The sequence below is a fragment of the Meriones unguiculatus genome, chromosome 16 (genome assembly GCF_030254825.1).
Source record: "Meriones unguiculatus strain TT.TT164.6M chromosome 16, Bangor_MerUng_6.1, whole genome shotgun sequence".
NCBI classification, from domain to species: Eukaryota; Metazoa; Chordata; class Mammalia; order Rodentia; family Muridae; genus Meriones; species Meriones unguiculatus.
In genome coordinates, this window is record NC_083363.1 from 57,976,269 (window position 1) to 58,002,348 (window position 26,080).

Here is a 26,080-nt window from a genome sequence, read left to right on the forward strand (position 1 = left end):
GCATCTTGGTCCACACCAAGGATGCACACTTACCACGAAAGCCTTACAGTTGACAATCCATTCTGAAGGAAGGTCAGCGCAGGAACTCAGGGCAGGAACTGAAGTAGAGGCCATGGATCCAATTGACCTTAAATTGTCAGTCCTCCTGCCTCTGTCTCCAAGTGCGTGCCACCACGTCCATCATACCATGAATATTTAAAGGCTATTATAAATATAGTCATAGATACTTCAACAGACAGATGAGCCAAGGAAATTTATGAGAAATTTGTAAAAGGAGAAAGAAAAAAAAAAAAAACAGATGCCACAGAGAGTAAAAGAGTTTATTACTTCCTGCTCTGGAACCCCTTTATTTTGGTTCAAAATCTTAAGTGTCCTGACCAGAGTTCTGAGGAAATTGTAGCTTGTTACAGTTCCCATATCTCTGTTAAAATGCCTGAAGCAGATTCATGCATGTTGTCTCTCTCTGCCACTGAATCCTTTAACATATGTTTCATAACTGTCTTCACACCTGTCTGAGAAGTCTAACATCTGGGCCCACTTCTGTTGTTGTACATTACTTCCCCTCTTGGCTGTGGCCATCTATCATTTCTTTGTGGCCTCACGACTGGTTCTCCATACCAGATTCTGCCTGTAAAATAATAGTTGAGACTGAAGTTAATGACACACACTCCCAGGGAAACAGCCCTTTTTCCGATGCAGCCACAGCCGTGTAGAGAGAAGCCACATTTGGTTTTAGCCCTCTGAAGTCGGCAGACCACAGGGACTCTCCTTGCAGCGTCTGCTCAGGGTGCTACCCAGCCACATGGGGCTACACAGCGCATGGCTGTCAGCAGTCATGGTGCTGGCGCACACCTTTAGTCCCAGAGCTTGGGCAGTAGAAGCTGGAGTAGGTTCTCTGTGGGTTCAAGGTCAGCCTGGTCCACACACAAGTTCCACACCAGCCAAGGCTACACAGCGAGACCCTGTCTCAACACAAAGCCCAACAGTGCAGGCTGCCTCCTCCTCCCCTGCAGCAGACTTTCCTCCCTCCCTCACCGTTCTTCCAAGATGGAAGCTGTCCTGACCTTCACCCACTTTCTGAAGTTCAGTGTCTCATCATTTCTCATAACCCCAGATGTCTGATGAGTTTCTTAAAACTATGGTTTGTGACTGAGGTGGTGGCTTAATGGGGAAATACCTGTCATGCAAATGTGAGAACTAGAGTCCGAGTGCCCAGAACCTATGTAAAGCAGATGTGGTAGCATTGGTCTGTAACCCCAGCACTTCTGCAGCAAGGCCATTGGAGACAGGATCCTCCCCAGGACCCTCTAAGCCAAACAGCCTAGTGCACGGCAGAGATGAGCAAGAGACCCTGTCGCAAAGAAGATGAAGGCAAAGAGAAACGCTTGAGTTTTTCCTCTGACCTCCACACATGCACATTATGGCATCTGCACACAACGGTACACACACGTGCACACACACATACACACACGCACACCATACATAATCACACGACCACATACACATATACATACACACACCATACATCCACACATAAAAGGTTGTTTTAGCTATGTTTGTAGTCTATATACATCATACACATACATATCACATGCACTATACACACACGCTACATACACACCATATATACACATATAACATACATGTACACACCATACACATACACACCACACACACCATACCTACACATACAACATACACGCACACACACAGACACCCCATACATACACACACATACCCCTCTCTCACAGGTAGGGTAAAATTAATGAGTGTTACTGAGAAACTGACTCATTGGGCATGGTGACACACGCCTTTATTCCCAGCACTCGGGAAGCAGAGGCAGGTTGATCTCTGAGAGTTCGAGGCCAGCATGGTCTACAGAGTGAGTTCCAAGACAGCCAGGGCTGTTGCACAGAGAAACCCCGTCTTGAAAAGCAAAGAGAGAGATTGATTCAGATTTGAACTGATTCATAATTTTTGTCATGTGGCAAAACTAATTCTAACTAAATTTGAATTTTAAATATTAAAAAGATAGAATAAGGAGGGTGTAGCACAGTGAGAGAGCACTTACCTAACATGTATGAAGTCCTGGGCTAGATCACCAGCACATACATGTGTATTCAAAGTAATTATATATAAAAGTATAGTTATGAGATGCAAAGTTACATAGTCAAATTATAACAGTAAGGTAATAAAACATGAGTGAGAAAGATTGATTTTACTAAATAGAAAGCAAGAACTTATACATGCCCCCCAAATTAACTGACCATATAAAAAACTATGAAAATTATTTGTGAAATCTTAACAACTTAGGGGCTAAAACAATTAGAGGGGTGGGGAAATGGCTCAGCTGGCAAAAAGGACTTGCCTTGCAAGCCTTACAACCAGTGTTTAGTCCCTGGGACGCACATAGGGGAGAAAGAGGAGAAATGACTCAACAGTTGCCTTTGACCTCCATGACCTGCACACCCATGGCGTGTGTGCCTGGATATACGCATCACACACACATACTGTGCAGGCTAGCTTTATGTCAACCTGACACAAGCTAGAGCCATCTGAGGAGAACGCCAATTAAGAAAATGCTTCCCAAGATCAGAATGCAGGGATATGACTAGGACCTTTGGTTAACTGTGCTTGATGAGGGAGGGCCCAGCCCACTGTGGGTGGAGCCAGCCCTGGGCTGGTGGTCCTGGGTTCTATAAGAAGACAGGCTGAGCAAGCCATGAGGAGAAAGCAGTAAGCAGCACCATCCATGGCCTCTGCATCAGCTCCTGCCTCTGGGTTCCTGCCCTGCTTGAGTTCCCACTATGACTTCCTTCAGTGTGGAAGATTCAGAAAAATAAGCCCTTTTCCCTCTCAAAGTTGGTTTTGGTTATGTGTTTTATCACAGCAGTAGAAATCCTAAGACTTTACTTATTTAAATCTATAACTAAGATTTAAACAAGTAAATAAAGTAATAAAACGGACCCTTGGAGGGTTGAAGAAAGAAACAACTTCGTTCTTTTTGGTACGAAGTTTGGATGCAGGAGCATGTGTGGAGGACCACCTGGGGTGCTGGTCTTTGCTCTTTTTCTTTTTCTTTTTTCTTTGTTCTTTTTCCAGATGGAGTCTCTCTCGTTCTTGGTCACTGCATGCATCTCCTGGGCTAGCTGTCCCGCAAGCTTCCAGAGTTTTCCGTCTCCACTCCCAGCTCCCCTAGGCATGCTGGGATTTCAGAGGCATTAAAACACATCCAGAAGAGGCCATCAAGCCCTCCTGCTTGCAGAGGAGGAACCTTGTCTGCACAATAGTCTCCCCAACCCTTTAGCTTCTGTTAGCGTATAGGCAGCCTGCTTCTGGGTTGCCTGGTAACCTATGACGTCATCATGTGTCGCCCACCAGGTGTGTGGCAGGCCTGGTTCAACTGAGCATGCACAAGCTACAAAAGGACCAACCCACCACTTAGTCTCTCTCTTCCTCTCTTCCTCTCCTCTCTTGCTCTCTCCACCTCGCTTTCTTTCCTGGGACCCCCACCATGTCTCTCTCTTTCTCCTTTCCCTCTCTGTCTCTCCACCTCCATCCAATAACTCTCTTTCATATATCTGCTGTGTGCGTGGCATCGTTTTTAAATAAATACTTACTGCTTCTATTTCTTGCCTACGACGTTCTATTTTGAAATGTGTTTCAAGGGAGTCTCTAATTGCTTATTGAAGCATTTGTAGGATGGCTACTTGAAAATCCTTCCCAACGACTCCAACACCTGACTTAACTCTGTTGACACCGGCTGATTTTCTTTCCATGCTCAAGTTCCAATTTGCCTGGTTTGGGGGAATGATGAGTGATTTTCGTTGTTGTTGTTGTGTCACTGACACATTTCCTATTACATTAAGAAGCAGCAGAGTGCTGCTGTTTTATTTCAGCAGCCAGCCAGTCTCCATCAGGCAGAGCAGGCAGGTCGCAGCCTGTATGGGGGCCAGGGCTCTGCAAGAGGTCTCGTTTCTGAAGCCTTTTCCTGCGCTGCTTTTGTCCATATGTGGTTTATCTGGTTCTTCTGGTACTTCCACGGGCTGCTCCTGGTGACTGGGGGCCGAGTGAATCAGCTAGCCCTCCACGAGGCGGGGGGATGTTCCAGCCAGTTGAGCTAAAGGGGCTTCCGGTGTAAGAAACAAAGGCCCCACCTCCAACAGCGAGGTCAAGAGACCATCCAAGGAGAGGTAGCTTTTAATTCCACTCTGCAAAATGAAAAGGGGGGGGGCGCTAGCCCAGAGAAAAATTAAAAATGGCTTTGGAAGCCCTGGATTGCGAGACACCCCAGCCCTCTTTCCCCGTGGGCTGGCTTTCCCTAGAGTTACAATCTGAGATCTTTTAGCATACTCTCTTCCCAGGTCCTTATCCCATTGGTTCGGAATGCAAAGCTTTATCTATGTCCTGGGCCTTGAGACTGTCCCTTTTCTGACAGTGGGCTCCATCACGTAGCAGGCTGCCTGCAATCTCCCATTTCTCAGAGCAGCTCCCAGCCCCTCGCTAGCAGCTAGGGAAGCTTGAGGCCGAGAGTTTCCTGCTTATCTTCAATGATTCTTCAATGAGCCCTAAGCACACTACATAATGATCTGCATTATGGTCCACAACGGACTATAACGATTTACTTCTCGCACAAGCTAGGCCACTGTGAGTGTGGGTGGGTGAGGGATGGGGCTGCACTTTGCTGGTGCCACGGTGACTTGTGGGGACAGAGATGGAGCCTCAGGAAAAGGAAATTGCGGTCTAGTCTCTTATCACATCAGGAGATGCAAGGCTCACCTGGAATTCCCAACAGCACATCTAGTCTCTTATCACATCAGGAGATGCAAGGCTCACCTGGAATTCCCAACAGCACGGCCGGCCTATCTACACAGGAACACACCAGATGACCCATCTGTGGGGGTCATCTTGAGAGTTGTACCTGGAAAGATACACCCAGTGAGCCACACCCAGAGAGGAGGCAGGGCCCCTGAGGAAGACCCACCCACCTGACCCACCTTCCTCAGCTGTTTTTCCTAGCCTCAGGTTTCAGATCAGCTTCTCTCTCTCTCTCTCTCTCTCTCTCTCTCATCCCTACCCCCCACCTTCCATCAGCCTTCTTTGCCAGTCTCCGATGCTATTTCCATGGTTCAAACAACACTCAATGAACAACAGACAAAAAGACGCTAAGCCACCTTGTCCAGACCAGAATGGGAGCGCTACTTTTGCTAGACCTGTTCCCACCTGCCTGGGAGCCAATCTGCTGTAAAAGAGAGAAAATCTGACAGCCCCACCCTCGGAGCCGCTGGGTACAGTAACCACTGAGGCTTTCTTTTGTGCCTTAGCTTTTGTTTGTGAAAAAGTTAAACTGACACAGGCTGTGGGGGGGAGGGAGGGGGCATCACAATGGATTTGCTCTTTCCCAGTCCGCCCCCGCCCCCGCCCCCACCCCCGCCCCCACCCTCGCCCCCACCCCCAGCTAGAAGATCATCAGGTTTCCCCGCAGCCTCAGGGAACATCTGAAGCTAAGCCTAGACTGCGCATTCCTCTTACAGAGCTCTTCGTCCTATCTCCGGCGGTGATCAGACAACACCCACCTCTTTGGACAGTCTGGTGTCTATTTGTGTGGCTCAAGGGCATTTACGGTCTTTGAAGTTTCTAGATCTAGAGGGTCTTAGGGGGACCCCCAACAAGCTTCCCACTGTGTGACAAAAGGGGAAGCCTATCCTTGGGTGTCCACAGTCTGACACAGTGAGGCTCTGGGCCTGTGAGAGCTGGGACAGCAGGTCTGAGACTCCAAGGACAGCCCCAAATTTGATTGTCATGGGGTAACTTGGCCCAGGTCTCCACAGCACCCACCCCGCCTTAGCCTAGATCTCTGAGTTTCTGCATCTCCATTTGGGGCACAGTAGCCCCTGGGCCCTATCTGCACCAAAGACTCCAGGGATGGCCTGGAGTCCTGCCGGACCCTTCTCTCCCAACAAGGAACTATGCGCGTAATCTAGGAGGGAGAGCTGTAAGCTAAAACGAAGCCTTTTCTCCCCAGCTTGCTTTTGGACGTGGTGTTCTAACACAGCAATGAAAACCTAAGTAAGGCTCTAGGATTCATATGCGCTCAACAAGCACTGAACCTCCTGAGCTACACCCTCAACTCAGATTTGGCCCTCATAATCTGAGACCAACGCTATCTTTGGACCCTCTAACCTAGCTGGGAATGTGGAAGAAGTAGGCAAAACCAGAATCACTCAAAAGCCATTCAGGGACCAAGCACCTGCCAGGAGGCCTCTGTGTCCATAGACCTCTGAGCTCCGCTCAACTCAGCTTTTAGTTCTGTGGCCTTACCAGTGAACTCTTTCCATCAGGAAAGAGGAGATAAAGAAGGCCCCGCACACAGCACCCCAATGCAACACTGTCAATGCTGCCCGTGATGGCTGAACACAGCTGGCCCAGTCTTACCAAAGGCCCGGCTATTGTCACAAGACACGCAGGGCTCTGAGCTGAGTGAGCACCCTCAGACCCAACAGGTCTGAGCACCCATCTCTACTGCTGAAGGAGAGCCAGCCTGTGCCCTGACACTCCTGTAGGGGCTGGCCTCCTCCTGGGGGCCCCTGCTACAGAGATCTGTTAAAAGCACAGGCCTTTGGTCGGGTGGGCAGTGCCCTGTGTCCTGAGGGCTGTGGGATTTTGTATGGTCACCCGCAGGCCCGACACTCTTCTCTTAGACCCACAATGGGTTGCTAGCCTTTCTCTCCAGCCCAAACTGCTGTGCACCCCTAGACCAGGCCCACTTCCTCTGACATCCTCTCCTTAGCGGAGGGCAGTTTATGAGGGTAAGAGACAGAAATGGGTGGCAGGAATGTTGCTCTTTGGAGTGCCAGAGAGATGGCTCGGTTGGTAAAATGCCAGCCATCCCAAGAATGAGGGCCTAAGCTCAACTTCTAGCATCCCCACAAAAAGCCAGGCATGGCTTTTTTTGTGGCACATGTTTAGAAACCTGGCCCTGGAAGGGAATTAAGGAGACCCTCGCTGGCCACTCAACCTAACTCTATCGGCAAGCCCGGATCCCTGTAAAGGACCTTGTCTCAAAAAACAGAGTGGATGTCTTCTGGGGAGCAATCCTGGAGCCTGACTTTCGGCTTTCATGTACATGCACACATGTGCACCCCCACTTCTCACTGCCAGGATCTTGCTGCCCCCCCCAACCCCCAAACTGCCCTAAGACAGCAACTCCCACTGACCGCAGGAAAGCAACCGTTAACGTCAGTGGAGATGAGCAGTTAAAGAATCAGCTAGATAAGGGAGCCTCTGCTATCTTCCAGCCCGGGCACTCCCACCACAAGAGAGATACAGGGCCACCCAGCTGACAGAGGAGTCACCCCACGCGGGTGACAAAGGAGGGGAGCTGCTGGCAGCCACGCGGTCAATGCCGAACACTAGGAAGACATCGGGAAAGACACAAGTTGTCACCCCCTGACCTTCACACACACTCAAACACGTCTGCCCGTGCATGCAAAGAGATGTACAAACACACAAATAGGCAAAACCCTTGGGGTTGCAGTATGTCTGCCCGTGTCTCATGAAGCTGTAGGCATCTGCCTTGCCCAGCCTGGCACTGTGGGGCCACCAGCTAGTCTCAGAGGTGTGCCCTGGGAAGAGGGGTTCAGCCCTGGAAAGGCCAAGAGAAAGTAGGGGCTTTGAAATTAGGGACAGTGGACATTCCAGGGGCTCCAGTGGTCACTTAAGTCTGAGCCCTTCAATCCACCGGAAGCAGAGAATTAGCGGCAACTAGATCATGTATGTTCTCCTCGGCTCCGAGCAGGCAGGCCTTTGCTCAAGGCGTTGGCAGGGTACTGCAGAGTTCTGGAGCAGGGGCCCGCCTGGACACAGGACAATTATGCCATGGGAGGGAAGGGAATGGGAGAAAAGGATACAGGAGACTCCAGCCCTTCAGGAGACCAGGCAACAGCAGAGGGTACATGGTGCAGACAGGATCTACGGGGACTGGTGGGCTCAGATTCCACAAGAGTGGCCCAGCTCCTCTCCCCGGGCCCCCACAGTAGCGGCTCTGGACTCAGTCCATTAGCCTGAGATTTCATGGCTACACCGAGTCACCTTTAAAACTTTGTCCTCAAGCAAAACCTGCCTGCAGCCCCAGGGGACGCTCTAAAAGACAACGCGACTGCTCCCTCCACTCCTCCAAAAACAATGGGCAGACAGCCGACGGAGAACTGGGGAAGCAAGTGTGGAAAATCCCCCAATTTTACAATGTCAACTGCTGAACGAGGGAACAGCCAGTGGCTGTGCCCCCGCGTGTCCGCCTGCGGGACTGCATGCCCGGGGATGGGGGGGTGGGTGTGGAGATTGATCTCCTGGTTCTCAGACTATAAGGACGCATGGTGGGTAGGGAATTTTGTTAGCTTGCTACAGAAATCCTAATGTTTTCTCCAACAAAAAGTGTGGTACCCTGTTTTCGTTGGGTCATCACATCCTCCCACTAGCCGTGTCCTTTTCTTTTTCCTCTGATTTAGCTCAGAGCTCTGAAGGATGATTTCTGAGGACAAAGGTAGGGAAGGACACTGAGGCTGGGAACTGCCTCCTGCAAATGCTTAGAGAGGCTTCTCTTCTCAGCATGCACTCCTAGGGCTACAGGGGCGAGGACTGGCTACCAGGGAGAGAACGGAAACAGCAAATAGAACCTTCGAGGAGTGCCAGGTGACAGCTGGGCCGCATCGATCTCACTGGCCGGCCACAGCAAACCCTCAGTGACCTCTCTGCCAGCCCCCACCCCCACCCGCTGGGAAAGAGCCTGGTGAAGTTTGGCTAGTTGGGCTGCAAAGGCCTCACCCCTTGACATAAGGCTGGGGACTTGATTCCTGGGTAGTTCCCAGTCCCCGATGGAGTATTCGTCTGCACCTGCTGGGCTAAAATAGGAAGAGTGAGTAAAACCTTCCTGGGACCGGTGTAGGAGAGACGGGTCTTTCTGGCTAAGGAGGGGGCCCTTTACCAGAGATGAGATGTCGTCCACACTTGGCCCTATGGCTACAACTGCAGTTTGTCACAGCGCCAACCTCTGACTGGGCACCTATAGCACTCTCCGGCCTCCACGGGGCTTTGGTCGTCTGTGGGACAGTCAAGCCTAGGCGGCTTTCTCTTGAACACTCTGGGGCCGCTTGGCAATAAAGACAGCAGTAGTGACCCTCTTCGTCACTGGGGAGCAGAAGGGAGCACAGGCCAGGCAAGGGCAGAGTTCTGGAAGGGCCTTCAGGTAGCCAGGGAACAGAGTGGAGAGGGTTTGTCTGGCTGTGGAGATCTCCCACTCCCCACCCAACCTCAGTTTTCTCTTCTGTACAGTGGTCACTCTAGCCTGCGCTTGCAAGGCTTGCTGGTGGGCTTGGGAATGGTGTGTGAGGTAGGAGCAGCCCTGTTTAGGATTTGCCTGTTGGTAGAGCCTTCAGCATCTGAGTGAAAACACCCGGTGGCTTAGCTTGCGGCACGGCCCTGAAAGTCTGGCCTGCTGTCAAGCAAGCCCCGTGCAGGGATACTGCCCTGGCCAAGGACTAAAAGGCAGCTCCCCCAGCACACTGCTGGTTCACCATACCTAGCCAGAGTTTATCATTACCGAACAGGCTGGTCTTGGGTTCCTCTGGGCCCAGGACAGGGCCAACACACAAGCTCAGCTTATAAGATGGCCCGGGGCAAAGGGCCCTGGATCTCACCAAGGACGCTCCTTCCCCTGCTGCTAGGTCACCATGTACTTTATTCAAGGCCATGCATTCATGACCACAGTGGTAACTTCTTCAGTCTGTCTGCAAAACATGTTCGGTGCCTGTGTGTGTGTGTGTGTGTGTGTGTGTGTGTGTGTGGACGGCAGAGGACAATGGGCACCCTGGATATTGACCTTGAGAGGTGCCCGCTGTGGTTCCTGAGACAGTGTCTCACTTTGACCAAATAGGCTAGCCTGGCTGGCTTGCAAGCCCCAGGGATCTGCCTGCCTCTCCCTCCTCAGTCCTGAGACAGCAAACACACTCATACCTGGGTCCTAGGTCCTGAACCCAGGTCCCCATTGGTGGATGGCAAGCCCTTTACCAGCTGGACCATCAGCCCAGTTTCTTCATGCTCCTGATGAATTGAATGTTAGTAGGTTTATAGTCGCCCCTGTTCTCTCAGTTTGTTTCTGGGAGGGAGTTCTGGTTTGATCTTATTTTCAACAGTTTTGGGGGTTTTGTTTTGTTTTGATTTTGTGGAGTTTTTTGTTGCTGTTTTGGGTTTTTTTTTGGGGGGGTGGAGTTGGACATACAATAAATGCTCTGGCCCCCTGGTGCAAACCCCCCTTCTCCTCCTTTGATTCACCCCTTGGCAGGACAGAAACAAGATATCACCCGGCAGTCCTCAAGGCGGGCACCTGAGCCTGGCAGCAGGAGGGCCTCCCAGAGGCCATGCCAGCCTGAATCCAAACCCCAGAGCCCACCCCAGCTGCCCTAGGGTGAGGAATTCCGGACGGATCGGAGGGTTTCAATTCCCACGCCCAGTTGCTCCCGCGCGGCCCAAGCATAGCTAGAGGCCCAGTAGAGAGTACAACGCTGGGCCGCTGGGCCGCTGGGCCTTCCGACGCCTTAGGCTCCATGGAGCTGCTCACTAGAGCTTCCACACTTGCAGGTTCGGGCCCAGGCCGCACCCCGCTGCAAGCAGAGAACCAATCAAGACCTGCGGGTCCTGCCGCCAACCCCAAAAAGTCAAGGAAGTCGGAATTTTAAATGTGGTTGGATTTTGGTAACTAGTTTTTGGAGTATGACCAGGATCAAAACAGCGACCACTGGAGGAGAGGGGCAGCATGAAGCTGGTCTGCGGGCCTCTGCAGACATTCCGGCTTATCCACTGAGGGCTTTGGGTCACTGTCCCAATGCCACCAGGGGAATGGTGAGGTCCACTTAGGACCCGGATCCATGCCCTCAGCCTCTCTTCTCCTTCCCCACCTTTGCTGCTAGCCCCAAACCGCAAGGCGGTCGCGACTCCCAGCGCTCTCGAACTTGCAACTTCAGATGCTTTAGTGTGAAGGTCAAAGCCTCCCTCCGCATTCCCGCGGGAGCGAGTACAGGTGAGGCAGAACCGTCACGACCAGAGACGGTGAAGAGACTCGGTCCCAAAGCCACCGCCAAGGCCCGAAAAAAGCCCACCCACTCCTGGGCTCGGGACAACCCAGTCGCCACCCACAGGTCCGCGAGCTGGAACCAATTCCCTTTCCGTAGTCGCGATCAGCGTTGACCCAGCGAGAGACGCGCGACCCGGCGCCCAGCGCTGCCCGGTGCCCCGGTCTCCTGCAGCCCCTCCCCCGCAGGGCGCTCCAGAGGCGGAGCTGAGGATCCGAGCGGTCGGCGACGGCAAGAGGCGCCGCGAGGGCGGGCCGGGGGCGGGCCGGGGCGGGGCCGCGACGGACTGCGGAGACGCGGCGGCGCACGGGGCGGTGCAGAGCGTTCTCGGCGCCGGGCTTTGCGGGCGGGTGCGGGCGCGCGCGGCCGCGGGGCGCTGTGGCGGGGGCCGGGCTGTACGCTAGCCAAGCCGGGGAGCGGGGCGGGGAGCGGCCACGGCGCCGCGGAGGCCCGGGGCCCGCGACGCTGCGCACAGCCCGGGCGCCGAGTAGCCGGGCCGGGCCGGAGCGCAGGCGGCGGCGGCGGCGGCGGTGGCAGAGCAGCTGCGCCCCCCGCCCTCCCAGGCCCGGCGCCCGGGCGGCCGGCGATGGTGACACATGCGGCGGCGGCGCGCCGGCGGCAGGACCATGGTTGAGCGCGCCAGCAAGTTCGTGCTGGTGGTGGCGGGCTCGGCGTGCTTCATGCTCATCCTGTACCAGTACGCGGGCCCGGGGCTGAGCCTGGGCGCGCCCGGGGGCCGCGCGCCACCCGACGACCTGGATCTCTTCCCCACGCCGGACCCCCATTACGAGAAAAAGTACTACTTCCCCGTGCGCGAGCTGGAGCGCTCGCTGCGCTTCGACATGAAGGGCGACGACGTGATCGTCTTCCTGCACATCCAGAAGACCGGCGGCACCACCTTCGGCCGCCACCTAGTGCAGAACGTGCGCCTCGAGGTGCCGTGCGACTGCCGGCCGGGCCAGAAGAAGTGCACCTGCTATCGGCCCAACCGCCGCGAGACGTGGCTCTTCTCTCGCTTCTCCACGGGCTGGAGCTGCGGGCTGCACGCAGACTGGACCGAGCTCACCAACTGCGTGCCCGGTGTGCTGGACCGCCGCGACCCAGCAGGTCTGCGATCGCCCAGGTGAGCGCCCGCCGCGGCCGGTGTGATGGCGGGGGGCGGGGGGGGGGTCCCTAAAGCCCGGGCCAGGCCAGATCTGTACTCCTTGCTCTCTTGGGGCTGCTTCCGACCTCCTGGATCCCATCTCCTCTGTCCCCTGCAGCTGCCACTGCTGACCTCTGATCCCTCCCTTCACCCCCTGTACTGTGCCTGTCCTCACCACTGGCCTGGCTGCGCAATGTCCTGACTTCCTCTTGGGTCACCGCCCGCTGCCCTCTGACCACCTCACCTGGGGTGCACTGCTGGCTAGCCTGAGACTAAGGGTCCAGCCTTGGGTCTGGAAGCAGAAGAACAGGTGTGCTTCTGTGTGTATGTGTGGCCGGTCCTGGCTAGTACCAAAAGTGGAGCAAGAGAAATGAGGTCCCTCTCTCCCTGCACCTGTGCTATCTGCAGGCCCTCCGGTGCCTGCCGGCCTGGGGAGGAGCTGCCAGGAAAGGGGTGGGCTCTGTCTGCCGGTGTGTGCAGGTAGAACAAAGGCCCCGTGTGACCCGGGCTGAAGGCGGGGAGGAGGCAGCACCACCTGGCCACTCCGCCACAAAAGTGGAACAAAAGCCTCCGGTGGGGGACTGCCTTCCCTGGAAACCTATCGTCAGCCAGACTAGGGATAGCTGAGGCAGTTACGGCTACTTTTGCAGCCAGGGACCTTCCAGCAAGGCCCTTCACTCTCCTTGTCTGGGGTGCGGGTGGGGGCTAAGAGGGTTGGGCTAGCCCCTCTGGAAGCACTTTGTAAAGTTGCGATCTGTCCATCGTCGTCCTCTTCCTGAGGCGCTCACTGGTCCTTCTGGGATCATCTACCCCGATCCCACCTCACCCCTGGAAGCGCCAGGAATTAGGGCTTCTTGCCTGCCTTTGTTTCTCTTCCGTATTCACTATAGGACTGAATTTACAGAGGAGCTGGGAAGTGGGTGTGGGCAGGTCTTGACTGATGTCGCTTATTTCTTTAGTACTCCCGGGGGAGGAGGGTGCTGGCGTACTGGTGGTGTTGGGACCCTTCAGGGTCCAGCCAGCCTGGAGCTGTTTGCAGTGCTTGCCTTTCAGTCCCAAGTCTGTATTTCCCAAACTGTCAGAACACTGGCACGCTAGAGTTGGGTGAAAGATCTACTTTCTTTTCCCATACCCACTTCCCCACACCCTCGGCAGTTCCCGGTCTCAGTGGATGTGTTCCAGGGCCCTAACCTGGACCCAGATGCCCCTTTCCAGACCTTTGAAACTGCTTCCTGGCCACCGGAGCTCTGCTGTGCCACATACAGGTTTCAGGTACAGAACCCATCCCAATGGTTCAGCCTTGGGCTGTTTGGAGCTGAACTGGCCATAGCAGCTGCCCGCTCACTGACCAATCAAGGCCGTGGGTGCCCAGTGCTGGGCACACCCCAGCAGGCCCAGGGAGGCCCTCTCTATCTGCAGGATGCGGGACTTGAAACGGTGGACACCCTGTTTATAGGAGGTCCAGGCAAACCATGCGTGCTGCTCCTAGCTGCAGGGAGAACGGAGCTTTGGAGTGAGCCTACCCCAAGTGGGTGATGTTGGCCACAGATTGTCACCAGGGTTCCCAGGATTAAGGACCCCAGTGCCCCCCTCGGCTAGGGTTATCCCAGAGCAGAGACTCGTGTGGCTTCATGGCGGTGAAGGAAAGGAATAGGGGATGTGGTTGGTCCCAGATGCTGTGCCTAGGCCTCCACTGCCTGCAGAGAGTGGGTGTGTGTATGGGGGGGTGGGTGGGAATTAAAGATGAAAATTGCTGTGTGGACTGCTAACCCCCAGCCAGGAAGTTGCTGACTCAACCATAGTGGGCTAGGTGGGGGAGGGGCCTCTAGGGCCCTCGGTTCTAAAGCCTCTAACTGTGCCACTCTTCTACCTTGGTTTCTTTTCTAGGCACTAGGTATATAGCTTTCACACACACACACACATACACACAAACCTAGGAGACTTTTATGCATTGACATCCTGGCTGCACAGTTCCCCAGCTGGCCCTGTCTTGGGGAAGAGCTGTACTCCAATCTGCTCAGGGACCTGTCAGGGTTGGGGCAGAGCCTGTGCTGGCAGGGTGGCTGGTTTTGAGCCAGCACTGTCACCTTTAAGGCCTGTTCCCTCCCCAGACTCCTTGAGAACTGGGAGGGGTGGGTCTTCTCTCTGCCCTCAGGGTTACGGTCGGGCTTGGACAAATGACTCTGGCCAGCTCCCAGCCTCCCCAAGGCACATCTGCCTGTGGCTGCTCTGAACTGGGCACACATTTGGGTGACTAATGGGGCAGGACACGCCTTCCTAGGTACAGCATCTCTTGGTCCTTCCTGCCTCAGCAGGGGAGCAGGTGTGTGAGCGGAGCGTGGCCTCTGTCTACTACAGATGTCTCACATCTGCTAGCATAAGCCCATGTGCCTACAGGGCCGGTCTGCAGAGGCTGCCCTGGGCCAGATGGAGCTGCCAAGGACCGCCGGCGCCTGGGCCAGCTCTAGTCTGCCGTGTGACTCCCTGGGTCAGAGTCCTTCCTCGGGGACACAGCAGGGCTGTGGGGGCCAGTGAAGGCCACACTTGGTGCCTATGGGCTCGGTTTGGTGACTTCATTAGTGGCTGGGGGTGGGAGGTTGGGAGGCCGTGCAGGGGTAGCACCATAGGGAGTGAGGGGAGGAGTCTGGCATTATAGTAAGAGGCCTTGAGTCTCTCTCGCGTGCGCCCTTCTGTAGTGATGGTTCTCTGCGACTGAGCACCATGAAGAACTCAGTCTGTGGCAGCTGCAGTCGGGGCCCTCTGCATGCCGGTTCTTGGCCGCCAGGCAGTGGGAATTGCTTCACTTCTGTAAGGAATGACTGCCGAGTGGACACTCCTGTGTGCAAATACTTCCCATAGCTGCGATGTCCTTTGGAAATTCCTCTGAGCAGAGCATGTGAAGGCTTCACAGCGCTGGAGAGCAGCCACGTTAGCCTACTCCTGGGGACGGCCTTGCTTGGCCCACCCTTCCGGCCTGCTACCTCGCTAGGGTCACGACTGTGGTTTTGAAAAGTTTAGTGGGCTAGGAAGGTAGCTCACGTGGTAGGGTGCTAGCTCAGCATGCAGAAGGCCCTAGGTCCAGTCCCCAGTACCACATCAAACCAGACATGGAGAGGTACCCCTCTGCTTTCAGCACTCCAGGGAATGGGGTGGGGGGTCAGAGGTCAGGTCATTCTTGGCTACATAGTAAATTCCAAAACTCTTACTACATTTCGCTTATTGTGTAGCGTGTGTGTGTGTGTGTGTGTGTGTGTGTGTGTGTGTCCCCACATGTGTGTACATACCTGCCATAGACATGCACCAGGGCTTCCCTCCTTCCACCATGCGGGTCCAGGTGATTGAGTCACCAGGTTTCCTGACAAGCTCATTTATCTGCTGGACCGTCCATCTGACTGGTCCCCCAAAGTTTTTTGTTTTGTTTTTTAGTGAGCAAAAAGTACTGACCTTGTGTTTTCTAGTGCAAGGCCCTACCCTACTCATACCGCTGAGGGGAACAGGACATGGCTGTGTCCTGTCACCCCAGTTTGCCTCTCCACCTGCCTAGAGAGGTCTACAGCAGGGGTCAGAGGGCAGACTGAGGTGCTGGGGGCAGCGCAGGATGTGTCCCCAGGCTCTTGGTGGTGATCTCAGTTAGCCCCGTGGCTTGCTGGGAGTTCTGTCCCAAGGGGGGTGATTTTGAGGTTTAGGCCTTTAAGAGGTGGAGCCCTAAATATCTGGTTATCTGAGGACACCTTCCTGAAGAGGAACTGGGAGATCCCAGCTAGTTCTTGAAAGAGTGGATCTAGGCCTTTCCGTGGTTGCTCTGTGACTTTCTGTCCAGCCACGTGCTCTCTCCGCACATGGTCCCGCCACGATGTCATCTCTGTACCATAAGGCCATCGCTAGGTTTGAGCTGCTTCTGGCGTCATGTCCTTGAACCCCTAAGAGCTCAGTCAGTAAACTTTGCTTTGGAAAGACCAGCCCCCCAGATTTCATTACAGTAACGGGGAGCGGTATGAGGCAGTCCTCAACGCCCCATAAAGCAAGTGTGTGAAGACAGGCCCCTTTAAACTGGTCGGCGTGTCTAAGCCTGGAAGTCCTCCTGGGCAGCCTTGGGATATCTGCCCATCCAGAGCCCAGTGCCTCAGCCACCCATCTGCTGTCTCCTGCCCCAGTGGGAATGATTGTCCCCAGGTAAGAAAAGCAGCCATAGATTGAGGCCGTGTGAGCTTTCCATCCCTGGACAGAAATGTGCATTTGTACATGAAACTGTGTCATCAGGCTCACTAGAAACCACTGACAGCTTCCAGCCGTAGCTGCAGGGTGGGAATCAAGCCATGTCCTCTTGGCCCTGAAAAGGGAACGGTGGCAGGTCTGCTGATGGTCAGCGGAGACCGGCCCTGACGGCCCAGGGAAGCTTCTAGTGGCCTGTGGTTGGTTAGTGCCAGGCTGCCCACTCCATCACGCATCCTGGGAAGGGGAGACAGTTAAGAGGCAGTGCTGTGGGGATGTGGCCATCCTGTCTCTGTCTGCTGAGTGGGGAAGCCAGAAGCCAGGTGCCTTCCCAGCCTTCCTCTGTTGTCCCCAATGCAAAGGACTTGAGAGATGTTTCCGGAGCAGACACGAAGCCGCAGAGAGAGTGGGAAGGGGCTGTCACCAGGGTCCCCCACTCACCTAGTGGCTTTGAAAAGAGGCCGTGCTTTGCAGAACAGTTAGAGTGAAGGGCAGGCCAGTTCATCAGGCCAGGCTCCAAGCCGAAGCTTTGAGCAGTCCCGCTCAGGCCCCCCCGGCCCACTGAATAGACTGTGCAGATGGGACGAGGACCTCTGTCCCTCCTTTCAGGACCCATCATCAAGGCCATGTCACTAAGTGTCTGCCGTCTTTGAAGACTTTTCCCGTGGGGAAACTTAGTTGCCTTTTTCTCTCCCAAGCAAGACTTTGTTATTTTGCTTTTGTGTTGAAGGGAGAGTGTGTTAGACTGTCGGCAATAAGCTCAAGACACAGTGACAGGCAGAGGGTGTGTGGTGCCAGTGGGAAATCATCTGGGCAGCAGCTAAGGTGCAGGATGTGGCCCAAAGCTGGTGACAAGGATGAATAGGAGCAGGAACCATACCTGGAGATAGCCCGAGTAGAGAGAGATAGCCCAAGTGTTAGCGTCTCCTGTGCCTTAGAATTCAGGCCTGTCCTTTGCTGACTGTGGAACTTCTGGCCTTGTTTGTCCCTGAACAAAATGCCCCTTCCTGCTTTGCTATTGTCCCAAGTCCCCAGAGTACAGGGTCCGTCACTTGGCAGAAATGGCATGTACATTTCCACACACAGGAGAGAGCGAACAGCCAGTCGCTCCTGACCTCTGACCCAAAGCAAAGGCTTTCCAGCTTCCAGGAAGTTTCCACTGAAGAAGTTCACCTGGCTTCAGTCTTGGTGGAAGCCGGGGCCTGGCAAACCTGTTTTGGATAAGCCTTCTTCCCTCTACCTCTGAGGCCAGGCCCCGTTCTGTGGGCACTGGAGCTTGGCTAGGGGCACAGCCCTCCAGCAGCCCTTTCCTGCCACACGCCTATTCATCCATAAAACTCGTCACGTCGAGGAAGCTTCTGTGCCCTCTGTGGTCCGCTCGTGCTCCGCCTGAGATGCCATCCAGGCGATTGGACCATTGAGAGGCTCCACCCGGCTCCCAGTTACCCAGTTATTCATTCATGGATTCACTGAGCCATAGACTTTGGCCTGGTGAGCCTGTCGCAGGAAACAAAACCAAGTTCTGGGAATGTTCAGATCCTCTCTACACACACGGCTTAGGCGCCCAGGGTGAGAACACACAGTAGCCTGCCTGTCTGCATGGTTGTCCGTGTTCTAGGGGCGTATGTTAAGCGGGGTTCCAGAGCTGAACCCCAAAGCAAGAGAGAGCCTCTGAGCCGGCCTCTTCTCTCTTGTGACTGGAGCCCATGACTCTAGGGTTCAGTGGACACATCTCCATCTTTATTGTAGAGATGTCCATCCTCCATTGGGGTCTATGAAGGGCAGATGACCTTGAGGTGCCTCCGGCTGAAGATTGTGCCCGCATCTGTGGGAGCCGTGGCCACTCATGACCACTTGAGTTCCACAGTCCTCCAGCAGAGAGGGCCCAGCTCCCCATCTGGAGAGCAGGCTGTCTTTGGTACCGTGGTGGGCACTGCTGAGTGGCCTTGCACATACGCACAGGTCTTTGGAGAGAAGCCATTCCCCACATTCCAGCATCTGGTCCAGCTCTGCAGGCCATGAGCGGAGCAACTGCCTTTGTTTGTTGACATGGAGAATGTTAAAAGGCCCAGCAGCAGGGACATCAGAACAAATCAGTAGTTGTCTGGAAAGATTAGACTGGGAATTAATGGTTTCCAGAACTGTAAAGCACAGAGGTCAGTGGCCAAGTCATCTACCCCACCCCCGAGATCATAAGCAGGTGTAGGACACTTCCCTCAATGGCAGGCCTCTGCCTTCAGAGGTCAGGCTGCTCCCGCATAGGGCCCTCTACCAGTTAGCCAGGCCACTCCTCAGAAAGCAAGCTTGCCACAGGGACGCTGCTGTGCGTCCATCTGCAGTCGGAACAGTGCAGGGTCTAGCTTGGCTGCTTCCTGCCTGGACCACTCAAGGCCTCATTCTCTGTTTTCAGCTTATGCCCTCATGGAATGGTAAATGTCTAGAGCCCAACAGCCCAACTCAGTCTAGTGGGGCAGGTAAAGACAGGAGCTGCTCTGGCTACCCAGCAGCTGGGGAGACAGGAGAGCAGGAGCTGGGGCCACAGACATCTACAGAGCCCCACTGAGGTGACAGCGGAGGAGTGAGGGCTCAGGCTTAAAGCTGGTCCAGCCACGTACAGTCCCAGCTTGGCCTTTCGTGACTTTTCATGAATCTGCAACATGGGCCGAGAAGCTTCTCCTTCTGTAAATGGTCACCTTAACTGCCTGCAAAAGGGCTAGAGACCAGGGCCTGCACATACAGTTCCCCCAGGGTCCTGCTTCTTTGAGAGGTTACAATGAATGCTGCCACTTCCGGGGACAGAGCCGAGGGACGTGCAGAGCTGGCTCTTGACCTTACTCCATGAACTGGTGCGATCTGAGGCCAACAGCTAAAGCCTAGGCAGGGCCACATGTGTATTCCAGGTTGTCCTTGAACTCCCGTATGTAGCGGAGGGTGATCTTGAGCTAATGTCCTGCCTGCATCCTCCTAATGTTAAGATTAGAGGCAAGCAGCGCCATGCATGGTTTATTCTGTGTTGTGGATGGACCTCAGGCCTCAGCATGCAGGGCAAGTACTCTGTCAGCTGAGCTACATCCCCCAGCCCAAATGTGGTGACAAGGCATGAGAACCTGGTGTCCGTGGACTGACCCCCCACACTCCTTCTGTTCCTCTGAGACGCTTGAAGGACCTACAGGGAGGGAAGGGGCCAGAGCAGGAAGGGTGAACAGGCCATGTGGTGTGCTCCTTGGAATGTGGCTTTGGGTCAAGCCCAGGCTCTAATCACCCGCACAGCCCACAAGGGTACAGTGAAGAGCCTGGGGGTACATCTGCTACTCCTGTGTAGGCCCAAGGTGGAGCCTCCCCACAGCGGCCCAGCCTGCTGTCTGCCGTTTCATGATTCTCCTGTCTTTTTTACTGTCTGAGCAGCACCACACTGCGCTGTTTCAATGTCACAAACTTTCTAGGCCCCGAATACAGCTGCACCTGGCCATCTGCAGCCTGCTGCCTGTACCCATCCTTATTCCATCTCTGAGACGTCATGGCTGGTCCATGACAGGCATGTTTAATCTACTCCCTCCCAATTGAGCCCCACGGCTGTCTAGACATGGCTCCCGTTTTCCCGGCTTTGTTCTGTAAGCAGCCTGGGGGAGCTTCATTTCATGTTGGCTGCCACAGTGGAGCTTATTAAAACTGCGCCTGTCTGTGGTCCTGTCTGCCCCATCCGGTGAGGCAGGGTACTCCATTTCTCAGAACAGACTTAGGCGTGTGGTTTATCTGCCCTGGAATAAGCCTCAGTGGCCTTGGGGCTGTTGGGCTGTGCTGGCCATCGAGGCTTTCTCTGCCTGGACCTGTTTGTGCATTTGGCCTTGGTTTCTCTGTGTGAGTTGTTGATCCTCTCCCTGTTGTTTGGTAGGGTCCTCTGTGTGCCTTAGGGCCTAGTTCCATGAGTGATCTGCCCAGCAGGTGCCAACGCCTACATGCCTGTCCACCTTTATGTGGCTCTAGGCTTGTGGCGTACATGGGCACCCACAGTAGTTAACATGCAAGTCAGCCCGGGCACCCTGTGTCCTGTCCCTGTGACCACGTGAGGAAAGGGTATGCCTGCTGACCTCTGAACCCCTCTGGGACCTTGCTGATAGAGGCAGTCTCAGTCAGAGGCCTAGGGAGGTGGACAGATGGCTGTCTCATTACTGTCCCCGCAGCAGTGTGGCTACCCCAAGGCTGCCTTCAGAAGTCCTCAGGAGGGCCCAGATACATAGGCTGAGCCCAGGGAGGCCGGGTGAGTCCACAGGGTCTCCTCCTGCAGACCTCACTTACCGGGGTCTCAGAGAGAAACTGGAGCTGCTTGAAAAACCCAGGCTCCATCTCTAGGCATGGGAAAGTGTTACCCATAGCCTGACCAGGACCTTGGACACCTCTTGTCTGTATCTGGTACCTGGCCCTACTCCCCTCCCCATCCATAGTCAGCACCATCTGCTGCAGCCACACCCCAGACCCCCCCCACACACACACACCCTGAATGATGCTGCTTTGTGGACGAAGCGCATAGCACTGCCCTCTCAGAACGGGAGGAACGGGAGCTTATCATGGGATGCCCCCACACACGCAGCTCCAGCCTCCGAGGCCTCACCCCCACTAGGCTGGGACAGGAGAGCCTGACAGAGTGGGCCCCTTGACTCCCTGACTGAGAATTCAAATGCTTCGGGGTTTGCAGAGCCCAGGGGACAAATTGCTTCTAGCTCATGGGCAGCAAAGGAAAGCGTCTCCCTCCGAGTCAGTGCTAAAACTCCCATGTAAATATTTACCTCTCTGGAGCTTTGGTGTCCTTGGGAAATAGGGACTGGAGACACTGAGTTTTGGTTTTGGCGTCACCGTGGTGAGAGGCGAGATGGATGTCCTATCAAGCAGGGAAATTGAGGGTGTAGGGTATAGTATGAGCCTTCCTGAATCCTAGACCTCCTGGAAAGCTTTGTCACCAGCACTGCTGGAAGTGGAGAAAGTGCCAGGATAGATGGTAACCATGACCCACTACAACCCTCACTCTTGCCAGGCTTTCTCCGTTCAGCCCTCATCATTAGGGGCCCTATTCCACAGATAGTCAACTGAGGGGCAGAGAGCCTAAATAAATTGTCACATGAGGTCATCCATGGTAGAGCTGCAAGCTTATGGCTCCAAAGTCCCCTAATCCCTCTCCTCCTCTCCTACCCCTCCCCAGTGACAGGCAGCAAGGTAGCCCTCCTATCAGGGGATCTAGGAGTGTGGCTCATGCCAGGGTCTTGGGCCTACCATGCTCTCTCTCTGTAATGGGGCAAATGTGGCTGGTCATGGTGGGGCCTGGGATAATGTGGAGGGTCTGGGTGGAGATCCCAGAGTGACTACCAAGTTCCTACAGAGTCCAGCTAAATGAACAGTTGCCCCACGTCATTAACTGTGGCATGACGGCTCTCCAGAGATCAAGCTTAGGGGGATGGAGTGAGTAGACGCCTTCCCTAGTTATCCAGAGGCCCTTTTAAGTGCAATTCTTGTATTTTTATGTTGTTTTTATGTGTATGGCATGTATGTTTCTGTGTGAGTGTGTGCCAAGTATGTGTGGGTAGCTTCAGAGGCCAGAAGAAGGCCATGGGTCCCCTGGATCTAGAGTTACAGGTGGTTGTGAATCACCCACTGTGGAACCGAACCCGGATCCTCTGCAAGAGCAGCAAAGGCTCGTAAGTGCTGAGCTCTCTCCAGCCTCTAATTTAGGCTGATTGGGGGCCGCGTGTAGAAGTCAAAGGACAACTTGTAGGAGTGATTCCCTCCTTCCACCATGTGGGGTTCCAGGAGTCAAACTAGGTGGCCAGGCTGGGTGGAAAGTTTCTTTACCTGCTGAGTCACCTCGGTAGCCTGAGTTCAGTTTCTGTTGGAAAGAGGGGCCCTGCCCAGGCAGGAGAGAATGGGCCACAGGGAGGGTGTGTTATAGCTCTTGTTTGTGAACAAAGACTTGGGTGGCCGTGTCCAACAGCCTGGAGGGGCTTGGGCTTCCTCGGGCCATCTTCGTTCTTGTGACAGGCGGCTGGGCAGGTGTGGATTGTTTTGCTCATGAAAGTCCAGGCATACTTGCCAGCCCTCCTCCTGAACTCTGAGAGGGTTCACTGCCTCTCCCATCAATCTGCTTATAGCCATCAGGAAGTTGAGGCCCATAAGGACAGGTTTATGCGTTTGCTTTCCTGGAAGCTGGGCTGGCAACATGCCCAGCAGAAAATGCAGCTTCTGAAGGGGACAACCAGCTGCTTTTAGTCACATGGGTAGAAGGCAGGAGTGGGGCCAATAGGCCATTTGAAGCAGAAGCACATCTCATACCTGAAACTCTGAGGGAGGTGGCTTGGAAAGGGACCCGGCAGTCGTACACAAAATACGAATCAGGCCACCAGCCTCGGAGGATCCAGAGCCCACCTCAGTAGTCTGGGATTGCCGTGTTTCATAGGGTTTTTAGAGGGGCAGAACTGAGCGGGGAGAGGGGAGAAGATTTATTAGAACATCTTGGGCAGGCAACATCAGACCTTGTGCATGCTGGAGAGGCTAAGAGCCTAGTAGCCCAGCTGCTGCTGAGTCCAAGAGGCGATGCCTCTGAAGGCCTAGAGCAGTCCTGGAACATCCCCAGTCGTCAGTCTGTGCTGGAACCAAAACAGGCTGACGGCTGACGTCAGTGGAGAATGGTAGCGACTCCGGGTGTACATAACCCTTGGCCAAGGAGTGAAGGCAGACCAAACAGCTAGGCTTTCCCCTCCGGCCGCTGTACATCTCAGCTGTCACTGGGAGGTGGTGGGATAGTGGTCCTCCCCCAGTTCCTGGAAGTGCTTTCAGAGGCCTACCCGGAGATGTCTCTTAGGCGACTCCAGATGCAGTCGAGACAGTCAGCGCAGGTATCCTCTGGCTCAGTCCGTGTGTGTGTGTGTGTGTGTGTGTGTGTGTGTGTGTGTGTGTGGTCTTGGCTCAGCACTGCTTTGCAGAGTGCAACAGACAGGTGGAGGGAGGGAGCTGTGAGTGGCCCTATCCTTGTGATATATGACAGGAAGTTTGTCGGGTCCATAGGAGGGGTTGCCATAGAGACACAGGGTAATGATGTCCTATAGGGAGTGGTACTTGGTTGTAAGAAAGAGAACAGCGGACCACCCCTTGAGGAGATAGATGCTGAGCTGTTACCGCGGGGTTCTCTAGCAGAGCTGGACATCCGTGCACGGCTGCTACACTGCCAGGCTTCAAGGCCTCAGCCGGGACACAGCCATCCTCCATGCAACCTCTGAGGCTCATGTCCCAGCTGCAGGCAGGAAGGCCACCCAGAGTTGAGGACTCCTCATGATCCCAAGCTGGAAGATGTTCTAGCCCAGTCTTTCCAGAGGCCTGTGCCAACATCTGTTTCCAAGGCTGTCCCTGAGGCACGCCATACTTTCACAGTCTGTGGTAGGTGCTTAATTTTTTACTTCCCCCCACAAGTGACTCTCGAAGTACCTGTGCTTAGAACAGGTACTTCGAGCAGTGGGTTCTGCCCTGAAGGCCTCGTGGTCCTCTTCTCTCTGTCATCCTACGCAAGAAGAGATCAAACTATTGGAAGGCTGGACCTGGCCAGCAGTGTCCCCAAAGGGTGGCTACACTAATTCTCCAGAGAAACAAAACCCATAGGATACAGGGAGGGAGGCTGTTGAAAGTGGACTTATGGGAATTAGCTCACATGGTCATGGAGGCTGCATTCTTTCAAGACGTTCTCTGCAAGCCGGAAATCCAGAGAGACCATGGCTCAGTCCCTGTCTGAGGACCTCTGAACCCGGCAGACACTGATAACCTGAGGTAATGATGTGCTGAAGAGCACATACCCACCCCTGCTGTACCGCTTCCTGTGCAGAGCCCTGGGCTGTTCTCGTGGTACCTGCCCACGCTCGGGGAGAGAGCCTTCCTTAGACCCCTGACTCCAGTGCCAGGCGTGCTTTCCCAGCCCTCCAGGAGCCCTTAGTGCAGACAGGTGACACGTGAAGTTAGTCATCGTGGCGCCCTTTGACACAGTACAGAAGACCAGATGCAATGTGAAGTACCCAGTCAAAATGACCACCATGCCCGGGTCCCTACTTGATGTCCAGAAAGGCCAGGCTGGGCACTGCAGAACAATCGGGCGTTGTTGTCATGGTTAGCAGGTAACAAACGTGTACCCAACAAGGCCGACCAAATTACCCCCACCGTGGATGGAGGCCCAAGCATCAAGGCCCCAAGAGGAGAGAGCTGGGAAGCCAGAGAAGGCAGAACAGCTCAAAGGGCTGGGCCCAGCGAGGCCTCCCCTTCCTTAAGCTGTGTGTTAGGAGAGGGAGGCCGGTACCCTGGTGTCTCCTGCCAGCCACATTCCTCATTCCAGGCTGCTTGCTGCTACTTACACACCACCACCAGCTGTCGGCCACGAACGGGATTCCACACCCCGAGCCCTAGCAAAGGTGAAATAAGACCAGCTGTCAGCGAGACACAGATGTCCCCACAGATCCACTGGGCTGCCTGCGGCTTCGCCGCGCTCTGCCGATGGAGTTAGGTTCTGTCACATTGTTGGTTCTGTCCACACCCCGTGGCTAAGAAAAGCACACAGTAGCTCCGTATGAGGTGGTCCATGGGCGTAGGAGGCAGGGTGAGTTGGTAGCGAGTATTGTGGAGAGCCTTGCCTTGGTCACCTGTGGGGCCCTTCTGAAACCAGGGAGGGACTTAGACCCCTAAGGGGCTGCCCTGCATACCTGGGGAGCCACAGAGGGACCCGAGGAAAGGGGGTGCTGTGGGTGCAGGCGGTCTCAGCTGAAGGCTCAACAAGGAACACTCATTTGCACATGTTCTAGTCTTGATTAAACAGACTTTGCCCTCTGCCTGCCCCCAACAACAGCACCCTTAACCCCTGGACAACACCTGTGACCTCGGGGCCTGCTAGTCAGTACTACTGAGTGTCCTCTTTTGCCACACATAAGAGGCCCCTGAGGGAAGCGCACAGGCCTGGCCGGAGACCCAGTGCCCAGGGTCTGCACCCAGCCGCTGCACGGTGCACAGTAAGAACCACTTCGTAGTGTGGACTGACTTTAAGACACAAGCTCTTTTAAGTGGCATGTGTGTGCGCGCGTGCAGGTCCCACCTCCACCTCCTCCTGTTGGGATGATTAGACCTGGGCCATGGGGACTTGCCTTCATCCTTTTAGACCCAGCCCAAGACCCACACTATCTGGACCCATGAGGTGCCAGAGTGTGCCCTGACTGCCTCACCCTGCTGCCCCCGAGCCGGTGTGGAAACTTGCCAAGCCTGAAGGACGTAGCTGTGATTCCCCGGGATCCTGCTGTAGACCGGACCATGGCAGCTGGCACAGGGTTCACCTACACATATGCACCCCAGCACAAGAGTTTGGGAAACCCCTGGGATAAAACAGAGGCAGACAGGATGGACACCCATCACCCGAATGAGCACCTGTGTGTAAGTGTTCACACACGCACCCCCACCAGCTCGTGCTAAGCAGCCGGTAGTGACTCAAGCATTCCAGAGTGGGGATCCCATTTCTCCTTGCAAGCGCTTGGCACTGAGCTACTTCCTGCCGCTTGGGACTCCTTCCCACCAGTGCCCGCTAAGAGCT

The 26,080-nt window shown here is 54.8% G+C and overlaps 1 protein-coding gene and 1 long non-coding RNA gene across 2 annotated transcripts in view; one reads left to right on the forward strand and one right to left on the reverse strand.

The window, feature by feature from the left end:
- Positions 1-306: 306 nt before the first annotated feature.
- LOC132648397 (uncharacterized) lies at positions 307-5,398 on the reverse strand. The gene is made up of 2 exons (XR_009586809.1): positions 4,837-5,398; positions 307-4,211 (listed from the first exon to the last, which is right to left on the reverse strand). It is a non-coding gene; the product is annotated as an uncharacterized LOC132648397 (long non-coding RNA).
- Positions 5,399-11,510: 6,112 nt separating this feature from the next.
- The window catches only part of Hs6st1 (heparan sulfate 6-O-sulfotransferase 1), a 38,867-nt gene continuing 24,297 nt past the window's right edge, over positions 11,511-26,080 (forward strand). The window contains exon 1 of the mRNA XM_021660824.2: positions 11,511-12,249. Coding sequence (XP_021516499.1) covers positions 11,723-12,249 — 527 coding nt within the window. The 5' untranslated portion in view covers positions 11,511-11,722. The remainder of the gene's footprint in view (positions 12,250-26,080) is intronic.